Genomic DNA, 22148 nt, shown 5'->3' with positions numbered 1-22148 from the left:
TGCATAAATGGAGGAGTTATGATAAAAGACCTCATATCTGAACAATCAGTTGTATGGGGGCTGCAGGTTATAGTTACCTGATCTTTGCTATTTTCACTGTAAGTCTTATATTGATAATGTGTGGAAACAGCGCAAAATTTCATGGTCCTAGCTATATAAATGGAGGAGATATAGCGAAAAATCTCATATCTGAACAATCAGTTGTATGGGAGCTATAGGTTATAGTTACCCGATCTTTGTACGTACGTATTCTGTTGATACTGGGTGCAAGTACTGCAAAATTTCATTTTCCTAGCCGCATAAATGGAGAAGTTATAACGAAAAATCTCATATCTGAACAATCAGTTGTATGGGAGCTATAGGTTATAGTTACCCGATCTTTGTACGTACGTATTCTGTTGATACTGGGTGCAAGTACTGCAAAATTTCATTTTCCTAGCCGCATAAATGGAGAAGTTATAACGAAAAATCTCATATCTGAACAATCAGATGTATGGAAGATACATATATGTTATAGTCACCCGATCCTTGTTATTTTCACTGTAAGTATTCTGTTGATAATGGGTGCAAGTACTGCAAAATTTCATTTTCCTAGCCGCATAAATGGAGAAGTTATAACGAAAAATCTCATATCTGAGCAATCAGTTGTATATATGTTATAGTGGTCCGAATCTTCCGGACCCGACAAATGATTAATACATTATGAAAATACACCCACCTACCAAATTTTATCCGGATATCTCGAAAACTAAGAGACTAGATTGCATACAAACAGAGGGACAGACGGACAGACGGACATGGCTAAATCGACTCAGCTCGACGTTCTGATCATATAAGTATACATTTTAATGGGTCGATCTCTTTTTATTCTGGTACTTACAAACATCGGACCACAGTTATAATACCATTTCATGCTCATGAAAGGTATAAAAATGCTTGAAACGATGCAAGCTTTTGAGAAACAATGGCCGAATGATATTGTGGGTGAATTCTCAGCTAACTTCGCGATGTGGAAAAGGACACAACAACATATTTTTTATATTTACCCTCTCCCTCATAATATTCACACTCTTAATATACTTTTTATGTTTGCAGCAGTGTTGTCCCTTCAGAAACCAAATTAGAGATAGATTTTTAATAAAAATAGTGGTAGATCTCTAAAAATATGTGGTAGAATATTTGTAGTAACGTAAGAATGTGCCAAAAAGGATACATCAGACCATGAAGTAGTATTCAAATGTAGATAAACTGCATTCTTAGTTTTCTTCTATCGCGCCATTTGTTCGAGATATTTGCCTTCTAAGGTTTTCATTTTTATTGCCTTAGAAGGTACATAAAAAAATCTTATTTCTAATTTTTGCAATAAGTTCTTAAGTATTCTTGTCTGTAGAAATACTGTTTTTTAAGCAACTTCGCAGGCGTATTCTCAGGCGATGTCGAATCTCTAGGAAAATCGCCTCATGTAAGTGCAGATTGTCCTTCAAGCACGCAATAGAAATTTTGAAACGGCAGCACCTTCAGCTCTTCGACTAACACCAAATTCACAATAAATTTTCTTGACACTTCATTTCAGTCACAGTATACCAGTAGAAAAGGTTTTTGTTTTTGTAGCTGTTTCGTGGTCCTTTATGGGGACCAAATTTCCCCACAATAAATTGAGCGCATGGTTGCTTTTGCATACCAAAAGAACGAATATTAGGAAACATTGAAAAAAAGTCAGAGATAACACAATTATATTCTAGTAAAAATAAACACAATAGTGTGCGCTAATTCGATAATGTGATGATCATGTTTAAAAACTCTTTTCAACGCTTATTTTTCAGAAAATAATATTGCGGATCAGATTGCTCTGAGCGCTTGTGTTGGTTACCAAGAAAATGCAGCCCTGTTGGTTTTTATTTCTGTATCGCATCGCGGTGAGTTTCTATTTCTTGGTAATTCAGTTTGTGAAATGGTAAACAAATTATTTAAATTTATTGGTTTGATGTGTTTTACATTTGATTAATGCAATTTGCTTTCTTTTCAGACTATTAATTACAAGCACAGCATCATCAACGGTGATTGCAAGGAGAACTACTGCAAGCCCTGCGATTTTTCCGCTTGGTAAATATGTTCTGGTCGTGACCGAGAGTGGTCTCCCAAATCAGCCGGGAATAAGGTATTCCATGGCCATGTCATTGGCAAAAACACTAAGGGCTGGTGGCACATAGAGGTTGTAAAGTTTTTGGAGTTTGGTTTGTGGAATAACACAAACGGCAATAACGCAAATTTGTGTTATTTCCCAATCGAATGTGAAATAACACAAATTTGCTTTATTTCATTTCTCGTTGAGCAATAAGACCAACTTTTAAACTTAACAATTTGAGTAATAAAGCAAAATAGTGCACATACATATGTAGGTAGTCACCCAGTTACATTTGAAAAAAGTAGTACATGAACAAATTAAATGGACGGATTTGTAAGTATACAAATTTGAAAGTGCCCGGCGTCGCGGCGGTCCGCGTTCGCGCGCCGCCCTGCACCACCCCGCACCGCGTTCGACGTCGCCCTTGCGTCCCCCGCCCCACCCCTCCCTTCGCAATAATAACATATTAAAAAGCATGCAGAAAACATTCATACAAAAGCGCTATGTCCAATATGCGGAGCAGTTTTCAAAGACGATGCTTTTCCTATATTTTGTTACTTTTCATAAGTAAAAATATTTTGTGAATATTACTTTCTTCATATGAATTGTATCACATTTTTTGTTTAATTCAGGGCCTATCAAACAGGTTTAGAGCATTTGAGCAAAAACAACATTTGCCTGTATTTTGTTGTTGCTTCTGGTATCGAAGGTGCCAAAAACTGTTCTGATTTTTTTCTTCTTCATCAAAGCGTGCCATGCGAAATACGAAAAAGGTAAAAAATTTAAATTGAAAAAATGAAAATTGTTGCAACTTTCTTTCTTAGTAAATTGGTTCGCTTCTCGAAGCATTGATCCATCATCCTGTGCCAGGCCCAGTAATCAGCGGTTGTGCTGCTGAGTTGGGCGAGCTTTCCAAAAGCTGCTATTTAATCGCTGGTTTTGTATGGAAAATGTTTCACATGCACATAGATTTTAACAATTTAGAATTTTTGTGAGAAGAAATGTAAAATATTTGACATTTTCGAGAACAAATAATTCGAAAAAATCAAATCAGCTGCTATACTGATATTACCTGTTCAATGTGCCTTGGTTTAATTGTATTTTCGGAATAAACAAAGTTCTTTTCCTTCTGTCAGTAAACTGTTTTTTTTACAAATAGTATAAATAAGCAATGAGAAATAAGGCAAAATTTGTTTTATTTCCAACCTTTGTTGGAAATAAAGCAAAAGTCAGATTTTGGTTTCCCATTTAAAAGTGAAATAAAGCAAATTTTGCGTTATTGTCGTTTGTGCATTTTTGTGGCTGCCGGGAAATTTTAATTGAGATACTTTATTTCTTTTTTAAATTTTTTTTTTTGTTAATTTGTATCACCTTGAACTTTTTGAAACTTAGTTCATAATAAAAAACATTTTCATTTCAGTGGCGCTGTCCATCGATAACCCAACTAAGATTCCGTTGCCATCCATAATCGATTGACGATGGATTCCGTGATAGCCACCAATTCTCCTTTGACAAGATGGTAGAGAATCGCAGCAACCCAGCCGTATACCTACTCCATGCTTTTACGCACATATGCTAAATTGATCGCACCTAGCTAAAGTGCCTTCTTCAACATTATAACCTAAAGTAAAAACGTTTAAGGCATGCAATAAAAGAATACAACAGAACCAAAAATATTCTCAAAACTATTATACATAAAAAATTGAACGAATAAAACTCATAATTTAAAATATAATAAAACATCGCAATTGTTTTTATATGCACATATTTACAAAATGAATCTTAAAGCACCCACCTTCAGGTCGTTCTGGTTACGTAGACCCGACTGTCCTCCTTTTTTTAAAATCGTAAAAAAATAACACGTATTCTACAGAAAAAAAGTCAAGATAAATTTTCAAAGATTTTAAGTAAAAATAAATAAAGGAAAACTTTCATGATATCTCGACCAAGGTGTATTCATGATACAAAAATTTTAAGGTAAAACCGCTGACAGGCAGCCTGAACATTTTTGAAGTTCGCTAACATAAAAAAAAGGTTTTCAAATTTTCAATCTCACAAATACATTCTCATTTTCAGTCTTAAATAAAATAAAATTTCAATATTTTCATCTATTTGTATTTTGTTTTACTTTTATTTGGCATTTGAGTTGCTCTCAAAATTTCAATTTTATAAAGTAGACAAACTTCAAAAAATAAATGATGGCCGACGAATTGAGCAAGCGGTTTTATCTTTAAATATTTGTATCATTGGTGTATTAAACAAGGTGTTATTGACAACTCAGTGCGGCTCTCTTTTCAGGTACTATTATGTCAAAAAATATAAACAAACGAGTCAACATTCATACACATTTTTTTCAATTTGACTTTATAGGATGGTTCTTCTGAGAGCAATGTCAAATTCAATCACACTTTGTTAAGTACATGATCTCTACCAAATAATATACATCCTCTGTAAATATTTTATGAAGTGTTCCAAAATTCGCTCCGAGCGCGTTCACTGTTGATCATTTGATTTAAATAGTTTGTCAAACAATGAATGCTATAGTTTGAATGGAGTTAATATATTCTTCAGTAATTAATCATATTATATTAAAACATAACCTTATGAGAAACTGTTTAGTCTTAATATGCATAGTTTAGTCCGTGTTCCAAAATACGCTCCGAGTGCCTTCACTATTGATCATTTGATTTAAATAATTGTTTCTCAAGCATTCAGTACTATAATTTGATCGGAGTTTATATTCTTCAGTAATTGATCCCATTTTATTAAAATATAATTCTATAATAGGGTGGAAATTGTGAAATTATTTAGTTTTAACGGGTATAGTCTGCTAGAGACAATTGAAGAAAACTGCAACTACTCGAGGAAACATTCAATGAAAGCAATGTAGATGAAGGTAATAAATATTATTATTAAAATTTGATCCATATAAATAACATTTTACACCAGTTATTTGAAGTAAATCGGAATAAATATTATTATTAAAATTTGATCCATATAAATAACATTTTACACCAGTTATTTGAAGTAAATCGGAATATATTTTTGCATATAACATAGTTTTCATATAACTCATAAAGTACAGATTTCATCACAAATATTTTTAAGATCACTTCGAGTTGTAAAAATAGCGCTAATTAGTTGTATTGCAGTATAAAATATTTTATTACGTTCATGTTTACTTATAAAGCGCATAACAATATTTCTCTCGCCATTTATCCGATGTTAAAATTTTTCACCACATTATTTTGCTGCACAGCACCCTGAATGCGACAAAACAGTTGCTCGCAACCCTCAAGTCCTTTATGGGGACCAAATTAACAGCCACAACAACAAAAACCTTTTCTACTCATGAACCAAAAATACAAGATCACGCCTTCTTCTTAGTAGCCCGTTATAATCGGATTTAGGAAAAAAGTTGGGCGACTTTGACATTAGACGTTTGTTTACATTTGTTCGTTGTTTACAATTTGGTGGTGGCTTTTTACTGCAATTTTCTTAATTTTCGCTTGTGACAACGTGTGCACACATAAGGTAAAGAATAATTTTACACAGCGACATGAGAATTTGCATAATAAAAATGATTATTCATGCGTTCAACAATTACGCGTTTTTTTTTGTTCTCTTCGTTGCTTACTTCTTACAACAAAGATGGCGTCGAGATTTCAACAGCTAGAAAATAACTTTTTTGTTTCTTTAGGGAAGGCGTGATCTTGTGTCTTTCGTTCATGCTTTTCTACTGGTATACTGTGATTTCAGTTGCGGTTGAGTACGGACGTGTTCCTTATTCGCTCCATAAAAAAATCATATTTATCGTGTAACTAATAATACTTAACCAGACACACTAAACTATTATTGGAGTTTTGTGTTGTCGCGAACTGCCCTCAGCAGTATAAAAAATCAAGCCGTGATCGCGAAAAATACCTAAATAAACAATAAGACATAAAACAACAATGTGCATAAAAATAAATAAGTTATTGTTTACATGCAGTGATGCCAGATTGTGGGTAATTTCCCCATTTGAGGGATATTTTGCAACAAAAATTATTAAAAGGGAAAAAAGGGACATTTCAAACAAATAAGGGATTTTCTTTTGATGCAGTTATTGTTGCATAATTGATCCAAATTCAAGAATATTCGACATTCTTACGTAATTAATCTTTCTGTAGATGTGATGTGGAGTGAAATGGTATATAATTGTTAAAAATTATAAGGACAATTTCGAAAATTTTCTTACGTTAACCAATTCAAGCGCTGAGTAAGAAAGAATCTTTTCAGTTGTAACTGGTGTATCATGTAAAAAGCGGAGCAAATTATCTGATGAAATGGTTAATAGCACATGAATGTGCTTCAATTTTAAAGTCACCAAAAAATTTGTTTAGGCCCTTAGTGAGTGAGCAAAAATTGAAAGTGAAGCCGGCAGGCAATGGCAAACCTCCTGCCATGAAAAACAGCTTCTCATCAAAATACACTCGCCATTCGGAGTCGGCGTAAAACTGTAGGTCGCTCCCCTTTGTGTCCTCCCCTGTGTGCACGCCACAAATTGGAGGAGAAGCACATATGTGTAAGCGCCAATTATTATTATTATATGAATTTATATGAATTTTACTTCTTTACTACTGAAACATGTATATGTTTAAATTCGTTGGGAATTTTGTGGGATAAATTTTTAAGCTGTGGGTAATTGAGGGATTTTTTCCCCATTTTCGTGGGATTTTTAACAGAGAATGTCTGGCATCACTGTTTACATGCAAAATACGAACGGTAGTTAAGTGAGAGATGAGTGTCAAGGGCGCTTCCCTAAAGGAGCGCAAGCACTCAATGCAAAGCAAGAATGATAGAATACAAGATTGCGCCAATGAGAGAGGATTTTTGAGCGTAATTTTTGCGTGACGTCATCTTGGTGCAAATGCGAGAGAGAAATGCCAAAACGCATATAAAAATATGTAAACAATGCAGAAAAATGGGTTTATTTTAATATTACATGGCCCAATTTTGCAGGAATCAATAAATATACAAAGATTGATTAATTGGGAACACGTAGCAATAATTTTGGACATGTAGCCCTTTAGGTAAGTACGATTTTTAGCACATGAAAAAATGGATGTATTAACAGTGTTTGCAATTTCATGTAGACCAAAAGGAAGTTGTGCAGCAAAGTGAATTTTTGGACTCGCCATTGTAAAAAGCCATGCAGAGTGCATATTTATATTTGTGGACGGTAGCCAACCACCATAAACTCCACAGCTGTTGACTCCATAGCTTTTATTTGATGATTTTTGTACCATTTCCGAGAGGATGCTTGAGTGTGGCTTCTTTGGCAACAAATATTCTATGTAAGTAAAACATAATTTAAGCTGAACTTTTAAATGTTTAATAATTTAGGCACTGTTTTGTATTAGGTACGTAACAGCGCGGTAAGATACCGCTTGAATTAGCGCCTGGCGACCTTATCCACTGGTGCATTACCTCATACCAGCACTAAAAAGAATCAGGTACTAACAAAAGTAAGTATTGAGGTAGTGAAGTTCATGTACCTATTTCCTGTAGAAACTGCGTTTGTATGTATGCCATTGCCAGCAAACTAAACCAGCAACTGTCTACATTCACCATGGAAATGTACCTACTACAATTCACCAAGGAAAGGCCAACATGGTTCCATGTAGAAGCACATAGCTCATACACATAACACGAAGCTCGATTTGGTGTTTAATGCATCTCCTCGCCGGCAGAAGTGCTTCCACTTTTTCGCCAGGTTTGGGTCCGTAGGAAACGAAAAAAAAAACTTATATCGCACGCATTCCTTTTGTTTTCACTATTACACTTTGCCACTGCATACTTCGTTTTGCTTTGTAATGTCTCAATAATTGTTTAAAACCACGCAGAAATATTAACACACAAATATTAAAATTGTTATTTAGTTTTTTCGCATGCTCACAATCAACAATTACACCAAGATGACGTCACGCACACAGCTGATTCTGTCAAAATCACAAAGAGCGGATTAGCGGTACCGCGATTGGCGCAATCTCTATTTCTCTCAATCGTGAATGCAAAGCGCAAGCAAAAGAAATGCATATTTGACAATTACTGCATACAGCCCAAAAAGCAAAACAAGCAACAACAACGCTAAAGAAAACTCGTATACTTCTAACACACCATCACAAACAGCAGATGCAGCCAAGCAAAGAATATCATCTTGCTCTCCAGCAGTGATCAATGCGGATACTAATACTTCGACGGCAACAAACAAAGAAGAAGAAAAACAAGCAAAAAATGCTACTGTTCAGACTGGGTTAGATCGTTACATATTCATAAAGCGATAGCGCACGCCCGAAAAAAATGGAAAACAAACCCCAAAAAATAAAATTTTGAAAGTAGTCACTTCAGGTACTTCTACATCGGCGGCGAATAATGGTTTTAGTATTCTCGCTGATATGAATAATGATTCTAACCAACAGGTAGTTAAAAAATACAAACCTCCACCTATTTATCTACGAGAACCAAGTTCTAATGCTCTGATAGAGAGAGTATCTAGTAACTAGTAGGGAAAAATAATTTTCGTGTGGTTCCTATTAAAAAGGGTAATATACACGAAGTGAAAATACAGGCTCAAATCGAGGATACTTTTCGTAAAATTACCAATGAGTTTGATAAGTGTAAGAAATCTTATTACACCTATCAACTTAAAAGTAGCCGAGGACTAGAAGTTGTCATAAAAGGCATCGAGTCCAGTGTGAACTCACAAGAGATAGAAAATGCTCTTAGGGAAAACGGTTTTAAGGTGCGCAATGTTTTCAACATCAAAAATAAAGAAAGCATGCCTCAATCGATGTTCAAAATAGAGCTAGAACCTTGCTTTCATAATCTGAGGAAAGGGGAAGTGCATCAAATATATCAATTGCGATATCTTCTACACCGTAAAATCTCCGTAGAAGAACCCCATAAGCGTAGAGGCCCTGTTCAATGTCATAACTGCCAGGATTGTGGTCAAACACGTCGCTACTGCACCTTACCTGTGGGTATCTACACACTTCTAAAGAATGTGTGAAGCATTAATTTTAAATTTGGTGTATCCGCAAGACACTACGGAAAGCTATTTGATCCGACCTTATGGCCAGCGAATGATTTTTTACTAAAAATTCCAGCTGATACGCAAGCAACTTAACAAAATCATTGGAAACGGAAGTTAAATCCAGTCTCAGAATTTACTTCCAAAGTATGTCTGGCATTAGAACCAAAACGCACATAATTCGCTCTTTTAGTTCGCAGCTCACCTTTCAGCCTTTGTTGAGCTCAGTATATACAGTAAACAAACTGAGCTGTTCTTTCACCATATTTGGTCCCCATAAAGGACTAGGGTTGCAGGCAACGTTTTTTCGGCAATTAGAGTGTTGTGCTGCAATTTAAGGTGGTGAAAATTAGTTCAGAAATTGATACAAAAATATTGCAGTGCGCTTAAACATCTCATGTTTAACTGAAATATAAATGTATTAAGAATACTTATTTTATTAATACCCATTTTTTTATTTACTGTGTCGAAGCGGTTGCACAAATATTTGTAATTTAGTATTAAAGTTAACTGTGAAATATATTAAATGCTTAAATTAAGTTATGGGAGCGATTTATTTACATGGAATTGGCGATAAGGCTGATAGATTTACTTTAAATAAATTGTGAATCTGCGAAAATATCTTCTGCTTAACTTTTTTTCCGAAAATTTGCACACAAGTTCAAAATTACGCGAGTAACATTCAAATATCGTCGCTTGGATGAACAAATTAAGTTAAAAATGTAGTCGTACTAAATTAATCAAGATCTTTCTAACAGCGCCATCTGTTTTCGAATATCTTGTTTAATTTCCGAAATATTGAGTTTTATCAGGAGTTTCATTTTCCCGAGCTGGGTCATTTTTTGAATTTCGTTTCCGTGTATTCACCAGGGGTGGATGAAAAAATTTCGGAGGAAATTGTGTTCGGGCGGAACTCACGAAAAGGCTGATTTGGCGTAAATCAAAGTGACTGCAAGAAAATCCTTCGTAACTCATAAATGGTTAACACTAAACTAAAAAAAAAAATATTTTAAGAATTTCGTGAACTAGAAGCATTCTAAGACACTTTGGAGAAAATCTGTAGTCGTGTTTTTGAGAAATTGCATTTCAAACTTGTATCGTGATTTCCTAAAACCTGCCGGAAGTAACATTTATGTAAATGATAAAACTTTGATTGTGTTTTCCCACAAAATTGAAATTTTGAAATACTTCGTTATGTTATTAAACATGCGATATATATACTTGAATTAGAGCGTTGAGCGTTGCACTTGTATATTTATCTCTCTCTAGCACATTAATTCTGTATAGATATGTATTTAATAATGGCTCTATGACAAAAAATTCAAGATATATTTTCGTAGATTTTTATTTACTCCATTTCATACCTAATACATTTTCATAGACGGTAAATACAACCCTGGGTGCTGCATTAATGCGCTGAAAAACCAAAACAAATAGTTTTAAATATTTCTGAAGATTATCTTATTTATAGCTGCTTTTACATCATCAAAATTGAGAGCTGTGCCAGCGAACATCGCGTATTTCTCCGCTTTCCTTATTAGCTCATGTATATCGTCGCAAAACCGCGTAACTGACATTGGCTGCCGAAAACTGGACCACACGTCCTGAAATATACTAGGCAAATATGCGATTGCTTTCTAAAAAAGAGAACCATTTTGAAATATGAGTGTTTTTACGCTCTAGAAAATAATTTCTACGCGGTTTTGCATTTTGTTGATACGCGGTTTTGCACTTTAAACGACGATATATATATATATGGTAAATTTGGTGCTAGTGGTGGCGCTGAAGCTAATGTCTCAGGCGATGGTAAAGGTTGTCCTGAAATCACCGCCCTACCGCATGATCCCCTAGCTGATGGGCACCTTCGTCGGCTGCCGGTTCCGTCAAAGGAATTTCGCCATGCTTCAGGCAATTGTGAATACAAGCTGCCTACCATTTGGCATATTTTCGGTTTCTCAACTCTTCGGAAAGATCACCAAATGTTTGGCCACAGCATTTACAACATTTCTATAAAACAGAATTTCATTTAATTATACTTTTTAATACAATAATTATAATGCTGCACAATGCAGACTTACTTTCCGAAATTCGATTCTGGTTACCGTCATGATAGCTTCATTTTTCAACTGCGCCTTCTTTGTTGCCTCAACATATCCTGAAAAGAAATAAATTTATATTAAACAATAGAAATAGCAAAAATTAGCAAAAAAAAATACTTTCCTTCATTTTGTTCTGTTGTCAAATTTCTGAAAAAAGTGAACTCACCGCGATGCAATACAGCAAGAACAAGGACCAGGGATGCATTTCTAAGTATAACTATTATTTGGCAGCAATGCCCAGAGCGCTCCAATCAGCGCTCTAATATATAGTTCTAATATATTTTTTATAAATATTTATCAAAGTAAATAGATTATATTGCATTTTTTCAAAATTAATGCACTATATGAATTTGTTTTTCAAATATTTCTTAAGTTGCTTTCATTAGTGCTGAAAAGCAACCATGTGTGTAAGAATTTGTGTGCTACCTAAAATTTCACCTCTGGAAACTTTATCCCCATAAAGGACTTCACCACCGTTTTTTTACTGGATATACTGAGTTGTTGAGACTTGGTTGACGTCGGATTTTTATGACCGCGAATACTTCGATGCTAACTTATTTATGTTTACCGTAAAGATCGTGATGCTGTCAAAACGGGCTGTACTAGAGGAGGTGGAATACTAGTTGCGGTCCGTCGTGTGTTCCGCTCATCAGTTGTGGTGCTTGAAGACAATGATTCAATCATTGACCAGCTACGTATTCGCGTCTGTGGAGCGTTGAACCCACTTTTTGTGTGTGCTTCCTATATAGCTCCGAACAGTTCAGATACGCTTTATAGGTCTCATCTAAATAATATTAGTGCTCTAGCTGTGTCTATTACTGATGAAAAGCAACTATGTATTCTTGGAGACTTTAATTTGTGTAATGTTAATTGGTCGTATATGTTTCACAATATTAATTTAACGCCTTCTAATGTCGAATCTCTTTCTGAGATCTACTTTATAGATAATATTCTTGCTCTTGATCTTATGCAAATCAACGGCTTTTGTAATAAGCTAAATAGATTCTTAGATCTTATCTTTATTGGCAAAAATATGAACTTTAACATCTCCGGAAGCTTAACGCCAAGAACACCTTGTGGCATGCATCACATTCCAATAGTACTTAAACTACAATTTTACCAATTTCATAAATTCTCTCCACCTGCACGACTTTCTCTTAATTATAATTCTTGCGACATTATCTCTCTAAACGAGCTCTTACTCTCCTATGATTGGGATCAGTTACTTTTTAATCTCAATGGAAGATTAACTCTTATAAGCTGCCATGGTATAATAGGGGACTGCAAATACTAAAAAACCTGAGGAACCAATTCTACAAAAGTTTAAAGCTTCAAAAAGGCCCGAAGATTATCTTAATTTTCAGCGCTATAAGAAGGAATCTAATTGTCTACAGAAGTTTCTTAATCGGAATTTTACGTTCAACTTTGAAATTAGTACACAGAGAAATTTTCGTTTTCAAATTTGTATCTTACTTTCAAATTTGTATTTTACTTTTAAAAACGTTTTGACCCAGGTTTTGCATCTACAATATTTATTTAAATTTTGAGAACGAAAATTTTCAATTCAATTTCCAAAATCCATGTTTTTGTTTTTGATACGAACATTTTCAAATCGTTTTTAAAAACGATTGTTTGATAATTGAATATGCTCATGTTGAAATTAAATCTTAAAATGTTTTTTCCTCATTTTAAAAACATGCGTTTTCAAATATGATATTCAAATTTTATTTTTATTAAATCACAACAGGTCGTTTGGTACACACATTGTCAAAAATATATTGATATACATATACTTATAAATAAGTTACAACATTTAATAAATAACAGATGTTTTACATATTACTATATACATACATAAATACATACATACATACAGATGTTCCTGCCTTACTTCCTAGCTGGACCTGCTAATTTTGCTTCACGCTGGTCAACTCCTGTAATTTAAATTAAGAAAGTTTTAAACTATTATTTAACCCATACAAATTTGTTTTTGTAAGTTACTCTTACCAAAGCCTTTTTCGGTCAAAGAAGTCCACTAATGTCCCTTATATGTAGTTAGGGGTTAGAATGGCAATATTGTTTGTATATACTTCATCGCCTTTTCTGCAGATTGAAGTAACTTATTTATCTGAACACAATTTTTCCGACAAATGATGCAAACATATGAAAGTTTTTCATTATAGCTAGGTAGCTTTTTGAATTCTAATGCAAAACACTTTAGTTTTAAATATTTTTCATACCTAATTTACTGAAAATAAATTAACGTTTTTATTTTAAAAATGTCTGGTTTTATTTTGCTTGTTGAAAATTGTGTCACACTACAACTTGTTGGGACAATATTCTAAAATGTTTAATTTTAGTTTTTAAAATATGAATTTTTGACGCTATTTCTTTAATGTCGTTTGTTCTCCTCAGTAAAAAAAAGTGAATATATTATAACGATCGTTTTTGTTTTGCGAATATTTCGCTTTAAAGTCGTAAGTACAAATACTGTATTTTTTATTTTGTATGAAGTAAAATTATATCAAAAAATTTCATTTTACAATTTCTTTTAAAAAGCTGCATTTTACCTGTATCATTTTCTCTGCGTATNTCATGTTGAAATTAAATCTTAAAATGTTTTTTCCTCATTTTAAAAACATGCGTTTTCAAATATGATATTCAAATTTTATTTTTATTAAATCACAACAGGTCGTTTGGTACACACATTGTCAAAAATATATTGATATACATATACTTATAAATAAGTTACAACATTTAATAAATAACAGATGTTTTACATATTACTATATACATACATAAATACATACATACATACAGATGTTCCTGCCTTACTTCCTAGCTGGACCTGCTAATTTTGCTTCACGCTGGTCAACTCCTGTAATTTAAATTAAGAAAGTTTTAAACTATTATTTAACCCATACAAATTTGTTTTTGTAAGTTACTCTTACCAAAGCCTTTTTCGGTCAAAGAAGTCCACTAATGTCCCTTATATGTAGTTAGGGGTTAGAATGGCAATATTGTTTGTATATACTTCATCGCCTTTTCTGCAGATTGAAGTAACTTATTTATCTGAACACAATTTTTCCGACAAATGATGCAAACATATGAAAGTTTTTCATTATAGCTAGGTAGCTTTTTGAATTCTAATGCAAAACACTTTAGTTTTAAATATTTTTCATACCTAATTTACTGAAAATAAATTAACGTTTTTATTTTAAAAATGTCTGGTTTTATTTTGCTTGTTGAAAATTGTGTCACACTACAACTTGTTGGGACAATATTCTAAAATGTTTAATTTTAGTTTTTAAAATATGAATTTTTGACGCTATTTCTTTAATGTCGTTTGTTCTCCTCAGTAAAAAAAAGTGAATATATTATAACGATCGTTTTTGTTTTGCGAATATTTCGCTTTAAAGTCGTAAGTACAAATACTGTATTTTTTATTTTGTATGAAGTAAAATTATATCAAAAAATTTCATTTTACAATTTCTTTTAAAAAGCTGCATTTTACCTGTATCATTTTCTCTGCGTATAAAACAAAATCAAAAAAATTTTTGGAGTTTTATTAATTTAAAAAAACCAGCTGCATATGGTCTTAATGATGCGGTTAATTTATTTGCTGAGTAATTTCAAAAAAAATTTGTCCCTGATAGCACATCAGGTTTGTCTGTTAAGTCTTCATTTCCGTCCCTCTCTTCAATAAATTTCGGCTCTCTTGAACTCTCCAGTGATGATGTTATGAATGATATACGTCAACTTACACTATCGATCTTGACGACCCTTCATCAGTTTTATTCAAAAATTGCTCGCCCTCGTCTATCCTATAAAATTAATTTTTAATAAATCACTTATATCTGGCACTTTCATTGATGCGTGGTAATTAGTTACAATCACACATATCTTCAAAAGTGGTAACAAGAGTGATATATCTAACTATAGACCCATATCGAAATTGTCCACAAACTCTTTGAGTGCATCATTAAGAATAAGCTCTATTTTTCTGTTAAGCATCTGATTTGCCCTAATCATCATGGGTTCGTGACTAGACGTTCTACTACTTCGAACCTAGCAGTTTTCAATGAATACTGTATTTCTTCATTACAAAATGGTCATCAGGTACAGTCCATTTATACCGATTTCTCAAAAGCATTCGATACAAGTGCCCCATATACTTATCCACAAGTTATCTCTGATTGGTTTTCATTCGTGTATTATTAACTGGTTTAAGTCTTATCTGTGTAATAGACAATGTGTTGTCATGCTAGATAATGTTTCGTCGGTTCCTTTCACAGCTACATCTGGTGTCCCACAAGAGAGCATTCTTGGTCCACTTCTCTTCCTATTATTCATTAATGACATTAACAATTGCTTTTCATTTGCCAATTACCTTTTATGATATTATGATCTTAAGATAAATCACACCATCGCTAATGTAGGGAATATACATACATAAGCTCCAGTGGGATATTGACTGCCTGCATACTTGGTGCACAAACAATAATTTAAGCCTCAATATTTCGAAGTGTTTTTAGATTTCTTTCTCTAAGTCATCTAATGCGTATAGTTCTTCATATAACATTTCTGGGATTCCCTTGAATGTTGTTGTTGAAACTAAGGATCTAGGTGTTTTTTCGACTCTAAGCTCACCTTCAAAGTCACATAAATTCAATTATTGGGAAATCTTTTCAATACTGGGTTTTGTTCGTCGACATGCCTCTGAATTTTCAAACCCCTATAGGCTGAAGCTTTTATATACTTGCTTCGTCAGATCTAAACTGGAATATGCTGCAGTTATATGGAGACCTTACGTGCAATCGCAAATCGACCCTATTAAACGTATTCAAAAAATTTTTCTCCGTTTTTGTCTCAGATCACTTAACTTTAGTCAACTGATTCCCTCGTATAAAGCTCAGTGCCAATTAATTAATCTCAAATTGTTAGATACTCGAAGAACAATTGTGACTCTTTCTTATTTATGTGATATTATTTATTCGGAGTAATGTAGATTGTTCTTGTCTTTTAAAACCAATGACTTTTATTTGTCCAATAAGAATCTTTCGTTACTTTCCGATTTTCCACATTGTCAGACACAGAACTAATTATGCCCGCAATGCACCCATTTTTCGGGCCTTCATTGAATTTAATAATCTTGATCGAGTCTCAAATGGTATTTTCAACTTTTCACTCTCTAAGCCAATTTTTACTCAAACGCTAAATGTTAACAAACCTAAGTTTTAGTTTTAATCATTCACTAATCTGTAATAATCATGTATTCATTAGGTTAAACATAACTAGCTCAGTTGCAGTAATTTATTTCTAACTTCCCAATTAACATTTAGGTTTGAGCTCAACTTGAAGTTAAGTTGAGAACTAAGGTATTGCTCAAATCCCAACGTTGTTTCTCAACAGTACCTCAAGTGGAGGATCACAGCGTTCTCAACAAAAAGGGCATTTTTCTTTGTATGAAAAAAGGACTGTTTCTCAAGTTGAGAAAATGATAGTTCTCAACTTGAACTCCAATGTAATTCTACAATTGGTCTCAAACATATCATTTAAGTACTTAAATTGAAATAGTACAAGTAATTTATAGCAAAAAAAACCGATTTAGTTTATATGTATATATATTTCATGATCCAACGATCGGATCTAAACCAAATTAGTATGGGACCACCTCTGATATACTACCTTTCTATTGCAAAAAGAATTATCAAAATCGTTATGGGGTTACATAAATAAAAAAAAATTATAAAAAAAATATTCCGACGAACTGATAACCTCCTCCTTTTTTGGAAGTCGGTTAAAAATACCTTATAGCTTTCTGATTGAAACGACACATATAGATGAATTTAAATACTAATTTTTCATTTTATTACTCCTTTTGTATTATGTAGTTAATCAGTATCGTATTACAATAATTCACTTCACAGTATACAGTCCGGCAGTAATTTTGACACTTCCCCTTTATATAGCTTTAGTTTTTCACTTGATAATTAAAAATTTATATCCCTATCACTTTTTACGTATCTGCGCGTGGGTTAGAGATGAGTTGGAGAAAGATGTTTGGATATCAACTTGAGAACTATGAATTTCTCCAATGTTGGAGAAATATTTTTTTGGTGTTTATTGGGTTTATACAATTTTGCTAATAACATATCGAGCCCTAACCGCCGCAATAACGTAAGCGACATTTTTTTCAAAATTTTCTTTTTAATGCAGGGATATTCCTGGAGCATATAGATGCATTGCTGTATCAAAAAGAAAATTTTGAAAAAAAGCTTACGTTATTTTGGCGGTTAGGGCTCGATATTTTGTTGTGAAATATTATTTGAAAAATCCTATGCAAACTGATGTATGCCCTTCGATGCATCGAATCAAAGAAAAACATCGATGTATTTTTGCCACTGACATCCCTAGGCTACTTCCCAGGAGATGACACTCACATCCCCCGGAGCATGTCACGAAACTGGTGAAGTACTGCGAAACAAACAAGCTACCCTTTATACCGGGTGTGTGGGATTTAGTCCAAAGTTGTTCCCGTACGCCACTTTTACATAAGGTTTATTAAAGGCGACAGCTGTTCCTGTGAAACCTGCAAATCCTGGAGTACGGGAACAGGCTACTTATCAAGGCGAATTTATACAAGGTGGTGTTGATGGCGAATTTAGATTTTCGCCGCGGTACTTATTAATGTCAAAATGATGGGTTTGTTGTAATATGAATTCGCCTGGTTTATAACAAACACATCATTTTGACATTAATAAGTACCGCGGCGAAAGTCTAAATTCACCGTCAACACCACCTTATATAAATTCGCCTTGTTACTTATTATCATTATGCAAAAAATTACAGTTTGTAGAGAATCACCAATACGTATCATCGACTTACATATATATATTAAAGGCATTACTTAATTTTTGCGTGGCACACTTTTTATTGCTCTAAGTCTCACCATGTCGGCCATTATATTAGTACGTAAACGATAACTGCTCTCGCCTTTTTCAAACAGTTTGTTATGCTGCCTCACAACGTTGGCGTTTTGTTCGAAGGCCTCTCTGCTCCGGAACTCGTCGAATGCGTGCATATAACTCCTATTGACGGCATTCTAAAATAATAAAAGATATATTACATATAGTATTCGCCGGTTGATTAACACCCGTGTTAATGGCTTCCCCGCTTATTTTGGCCATTAACTGGGCAAAAAAAAACGAAATTCTCGAATGAGTGAACCCCGATCAATAGGTTTCCCAGGGCAATTTAACAAAAAGTTGATTTGAATATTATGTAAACAGTATTTGAAAACTATAGACAATTTGAGAGGTGACAGGTAACAAGATCAACGGAAATAAGGTCAATTGACACTATTTCGCATACTGCTTCGAAGTAAAGTCAATTGACATTATTACCTTTTGACAGAGAAATAAAGTCAACAAATAATTGGAAATAAAGTTAATGATGCTATTTCCCTCAATCAAATAGAAATAGCGTCAACAATGCTCAAAGTACATATGTCGATTCAAAGAAACAAATGTTTTTGCATCGTACGTGAGATATGAATGCTGTTACAATAAACATTGCCCCGTATGTGTTGTTTCCATAGCTGAAAGAGGTTATTGCCAAATCCTCAGTCTGCTATTAATCAACACAGAATCATGAACAACCACCAACTGATTTTATTAAAAAATTTAAAATTACGAATATAAAAACACGATGCGAAAAACCAAACGCAAAAAAGAGGTGGAATACGAGAAATATTTGCAGAAGGAATGTAGAAATGATACAGAACTTGCAAAACATGTCACGTCAACCGATTTTGAAAACTCTATTTGCATCGGAAAGGTAGTGTCTCAGAGGTGATCCCTTACTAATCTGGTTTCGAACTGATCATTGGATCAACGGTACTCCTAAATGGATTAACGGTACTCCTAAAATTTCTATATGCGATTTGAAGTCGGTTTTGTTTTTAACCGACTTCCAACAAAGGAGCAGGTTATCAGTTCTTCGGATTGTTGTTTTCTTTTTTTGTATGCCACCGCATAACTTTGGACCACGTCAACCGATTTCGAGTTTTGCATCTGAGGTGGTCCACTACTAATCTGGTTTAGATCCGATCATTAGATCATGAAATATATATATATATATGGGTCATTCTATACAATATTTACACCTCAATATTTTTTTGGGTGTGAAATATGTTTTTTTACAGTTTTTATCGAAAAAGAAGATACCTATTTTTTTATTTCGTCATGACATTCGAAAATCTGGAAAAAAAAAATTCCCGAAATTTTGACCTCACGGAGTGGTATTTTTTCCAATTGTTTGCAATTAATACACTATTTGCCGGAGAAATTCAGTTAAGGTATCAAAATGTGCGTAATTACCTCGGCTTTCCATGAGAGTGTGAGATAGATTAAAATAAAAAAATGTTGCATAAAAAAATCGCATTTTTTATTTTTTATTTTTTTTATTAACTTTATCTTTGATTTTAGTTTTTTTCAACCTGAATAGTTGTCTAAACTTATGAAGTTAGCTGTAAAAATTTGAGAAAGGAAACACCAAAACTGTAGAAGTTACGAAATCAAACAATATGAAGGTAATAAAAAAAAATAAATAAAAAATAAAAATATAAATAAGAAATGTGATTTTTAAATGCAAAATTTTTGAAAGAGCAAATATGTCAATGTATTTTATTTCGCTTTTGAAAAAGTAATATTGTCAATTGACATTATTTCGCACCAGTAAGGCCTTATATCCGTTGATCTTGTTATCTGTCACCAATTTGGGAGGGGAAATCATGAAGCTTTCATTGAAAATCATGAAATAAATGGCCTCATGCATAAAAAGTGAGCTAGACCTAAATTTTTACATTGAAGTAGTTGAGCTCAGGCTCAAGAATTTTTACTGAAAATCGAGTTGGAGCTTAAGCTCACTTTTTATGCATAAGGGCCAATATCATTTAATGCTTGCTATAAAAAAACTGCAAATTGTATTAGGTCATGTGATTTACTTATATTATGTACTATATTTTAGAGTATAAATATTAAGAGTAATACCAACATTTGTATGAGCATAGATATGTAAGTATGTGGGAAAATTTTTTTATTATGAAGAAACCAATAAAATAGATATTTTTTTACCTTCTTACCTTCCTTTTATTAGCTCGGGATGTGACTATGTAATATTGATGCGCCTAAAAGATGCAGCTATTTCTATTCTCAAGTTACATACCTGATGACAGTACGAATGACAATTATAATAGGGAGGTTTTAGTTTTTTAAACTATAATTTTATTATAAAACCAAATGATTCACCCCTAGCTTTGCATATCTTTCCATGAATTCTTATGCAGTGATTTCTATGTCATGATGTCTGCGAAACAATCAGGGTTGTCACTTTGGTAAATTATTACCAAAATTGGTAAAAAAACTTTGGGTTGGTAAAAAGATATTTTTTTTTCTCATTTTAGTAGGTTTTTGTTGATCTTTTCCTTCCCGCTTTATTTTCGTAGTTTGGTAAATTTTTTTCCAAAAGTGTAGTCTACTTTATTGCATTGACAGGTATATAATAACGCACTATGATTGAATGCAAAACAAAATTAAATATACGATATTTTTTATCAACCGCAATTGTTAAATAGAAAACCACAAAAGACTGGCGACAAAAAAATTTAAAAAAAATCAACGGGAATTTTTAGCTTGGCTTTAAAACTCCATACCATCAATTTTTCTAAAAATTCAGAGTAAAAAGTTCGAAATTTAGACGAACATTTTTTGAACAACATTGTGAATTAAAAAAAAATCACCAAGCGGTTTTTGAGTCACTATATTTTTTCTATAATAACTTCAGTTGAAGTTTTTTCAAATGATGAAGTTTCGTTGTCGTCTTTAGTTTCCCCCCTTTCGGTCTTGGTTGAAGGAAACTGAGAATATGCCATAAAACAACTAAAGTTTTTATCAAAATATCTAAAAAAAAGTTATCGGTAGATATTTTCCATATTTGATAGATTTTTGTTTCAAGTGGATGGTAAGTATTTTTTCGTCAGTGACCATGATTCAATAATAAAAGGTTTGCTCAAAAAACAGTTTTCTCGCCCCCTCTTGACAAAATCGGCTCCCTTAGCAAGGGACTGTGTGTGGGTTCGTGTGTGTGTGCAAAGCTTTTGTAAGGGAGCTAAGGGAGTGTCAAAACTCTAATGTCACTAATGAGCAAACCTTTAATTATTGAATCATGTTCAGTGACAACCCTGACAACAATGCCAATCCGATCAATATTTCTTTGTAACATCAGCAGGCCTGTCGAGAGGGGGGTCAGCGGGGTCAATTGACCCGGGCACGGCTGAATGTTAGGGGCCCAACGAAGGTTGTAAAATTGAAAAGAGGAATGGAACAAATCTATCTTTTTTTGTCCGATCAGTTCAAATTTATTTTATTTTATGTTTGTAGGCTAGTCTGATCTTTTCAGTTCTTGAGCGAATAAAACTACTTTATTCCACTTTTCACCCGACGTTTCGCTAAAACTTTTCTAGCATCCTCAGAGGTAGTGTTTATTTTATCTGTTACAACAAATATATAAAAATACAAAAAAAAACACACACATTAAGTATTAACCGAAAAAACAACAAATTGAATTTAATGACAAACCAACTTACATTGTTTAGATATTCAAAATAAATACTTAATCACTAAAAAAGAAAATATATCCATACCACTTGATGTGGTAGTTTTGTCAGTACTGAAAATTTCATTTCTGTAAACAAGTTATGTATGCGGCCGCAATGTTGTCTGTATCTTCCTTCTTATTAATTGTCATTTCTCGTTTTTGCATAATTCTAAGGCTCTCTATTGTGTATCGA

General features: G+C 33.3%; 1 protein-coding gene across 1 annotated transcript in view; it reads right to left on the bottom strand.

Annotated features, from left to right (window-relative positions):
• Positions 1 to 22148, bottom strand: part of CtsL4 (Cathepsin L4) — a 52400-nt gene that overhangs the window by 6321 nt on the left and 23931 nt on the right. Inside the window, exon 2 of the mRNA XM_017610975.1 lies at positions 18249 to 18401. Coding sequence (XP_017466464.1) covers positions 18249 to 18401 — 153 coding nt within the window. The remainder of the gene's footprint in view (positions 1 to 18248; positions 18402 to 22148) is intronic.

Source organism: Rhagoletis zephyria, unplaced genomic scaffold, assembly GCF_001687245.7.
Source record: "Rhagoletis zephyria isolate East Lansing unplaced genomic scaffold, Rhagoletis_zephyria_1.1 Rzeph_scaffold_00359, whole genome shotgun sequence".
Classification (NCBI taxonomy): Eukaryota; Metazoa; Arthropoda; class Insecta; order Diptera; family Tephritidae; genus Rhagoletis; species Rhagoletis zephyria.
This window is presented reverse-complemented; position numbering and strand designations above follow the sequence as displayed.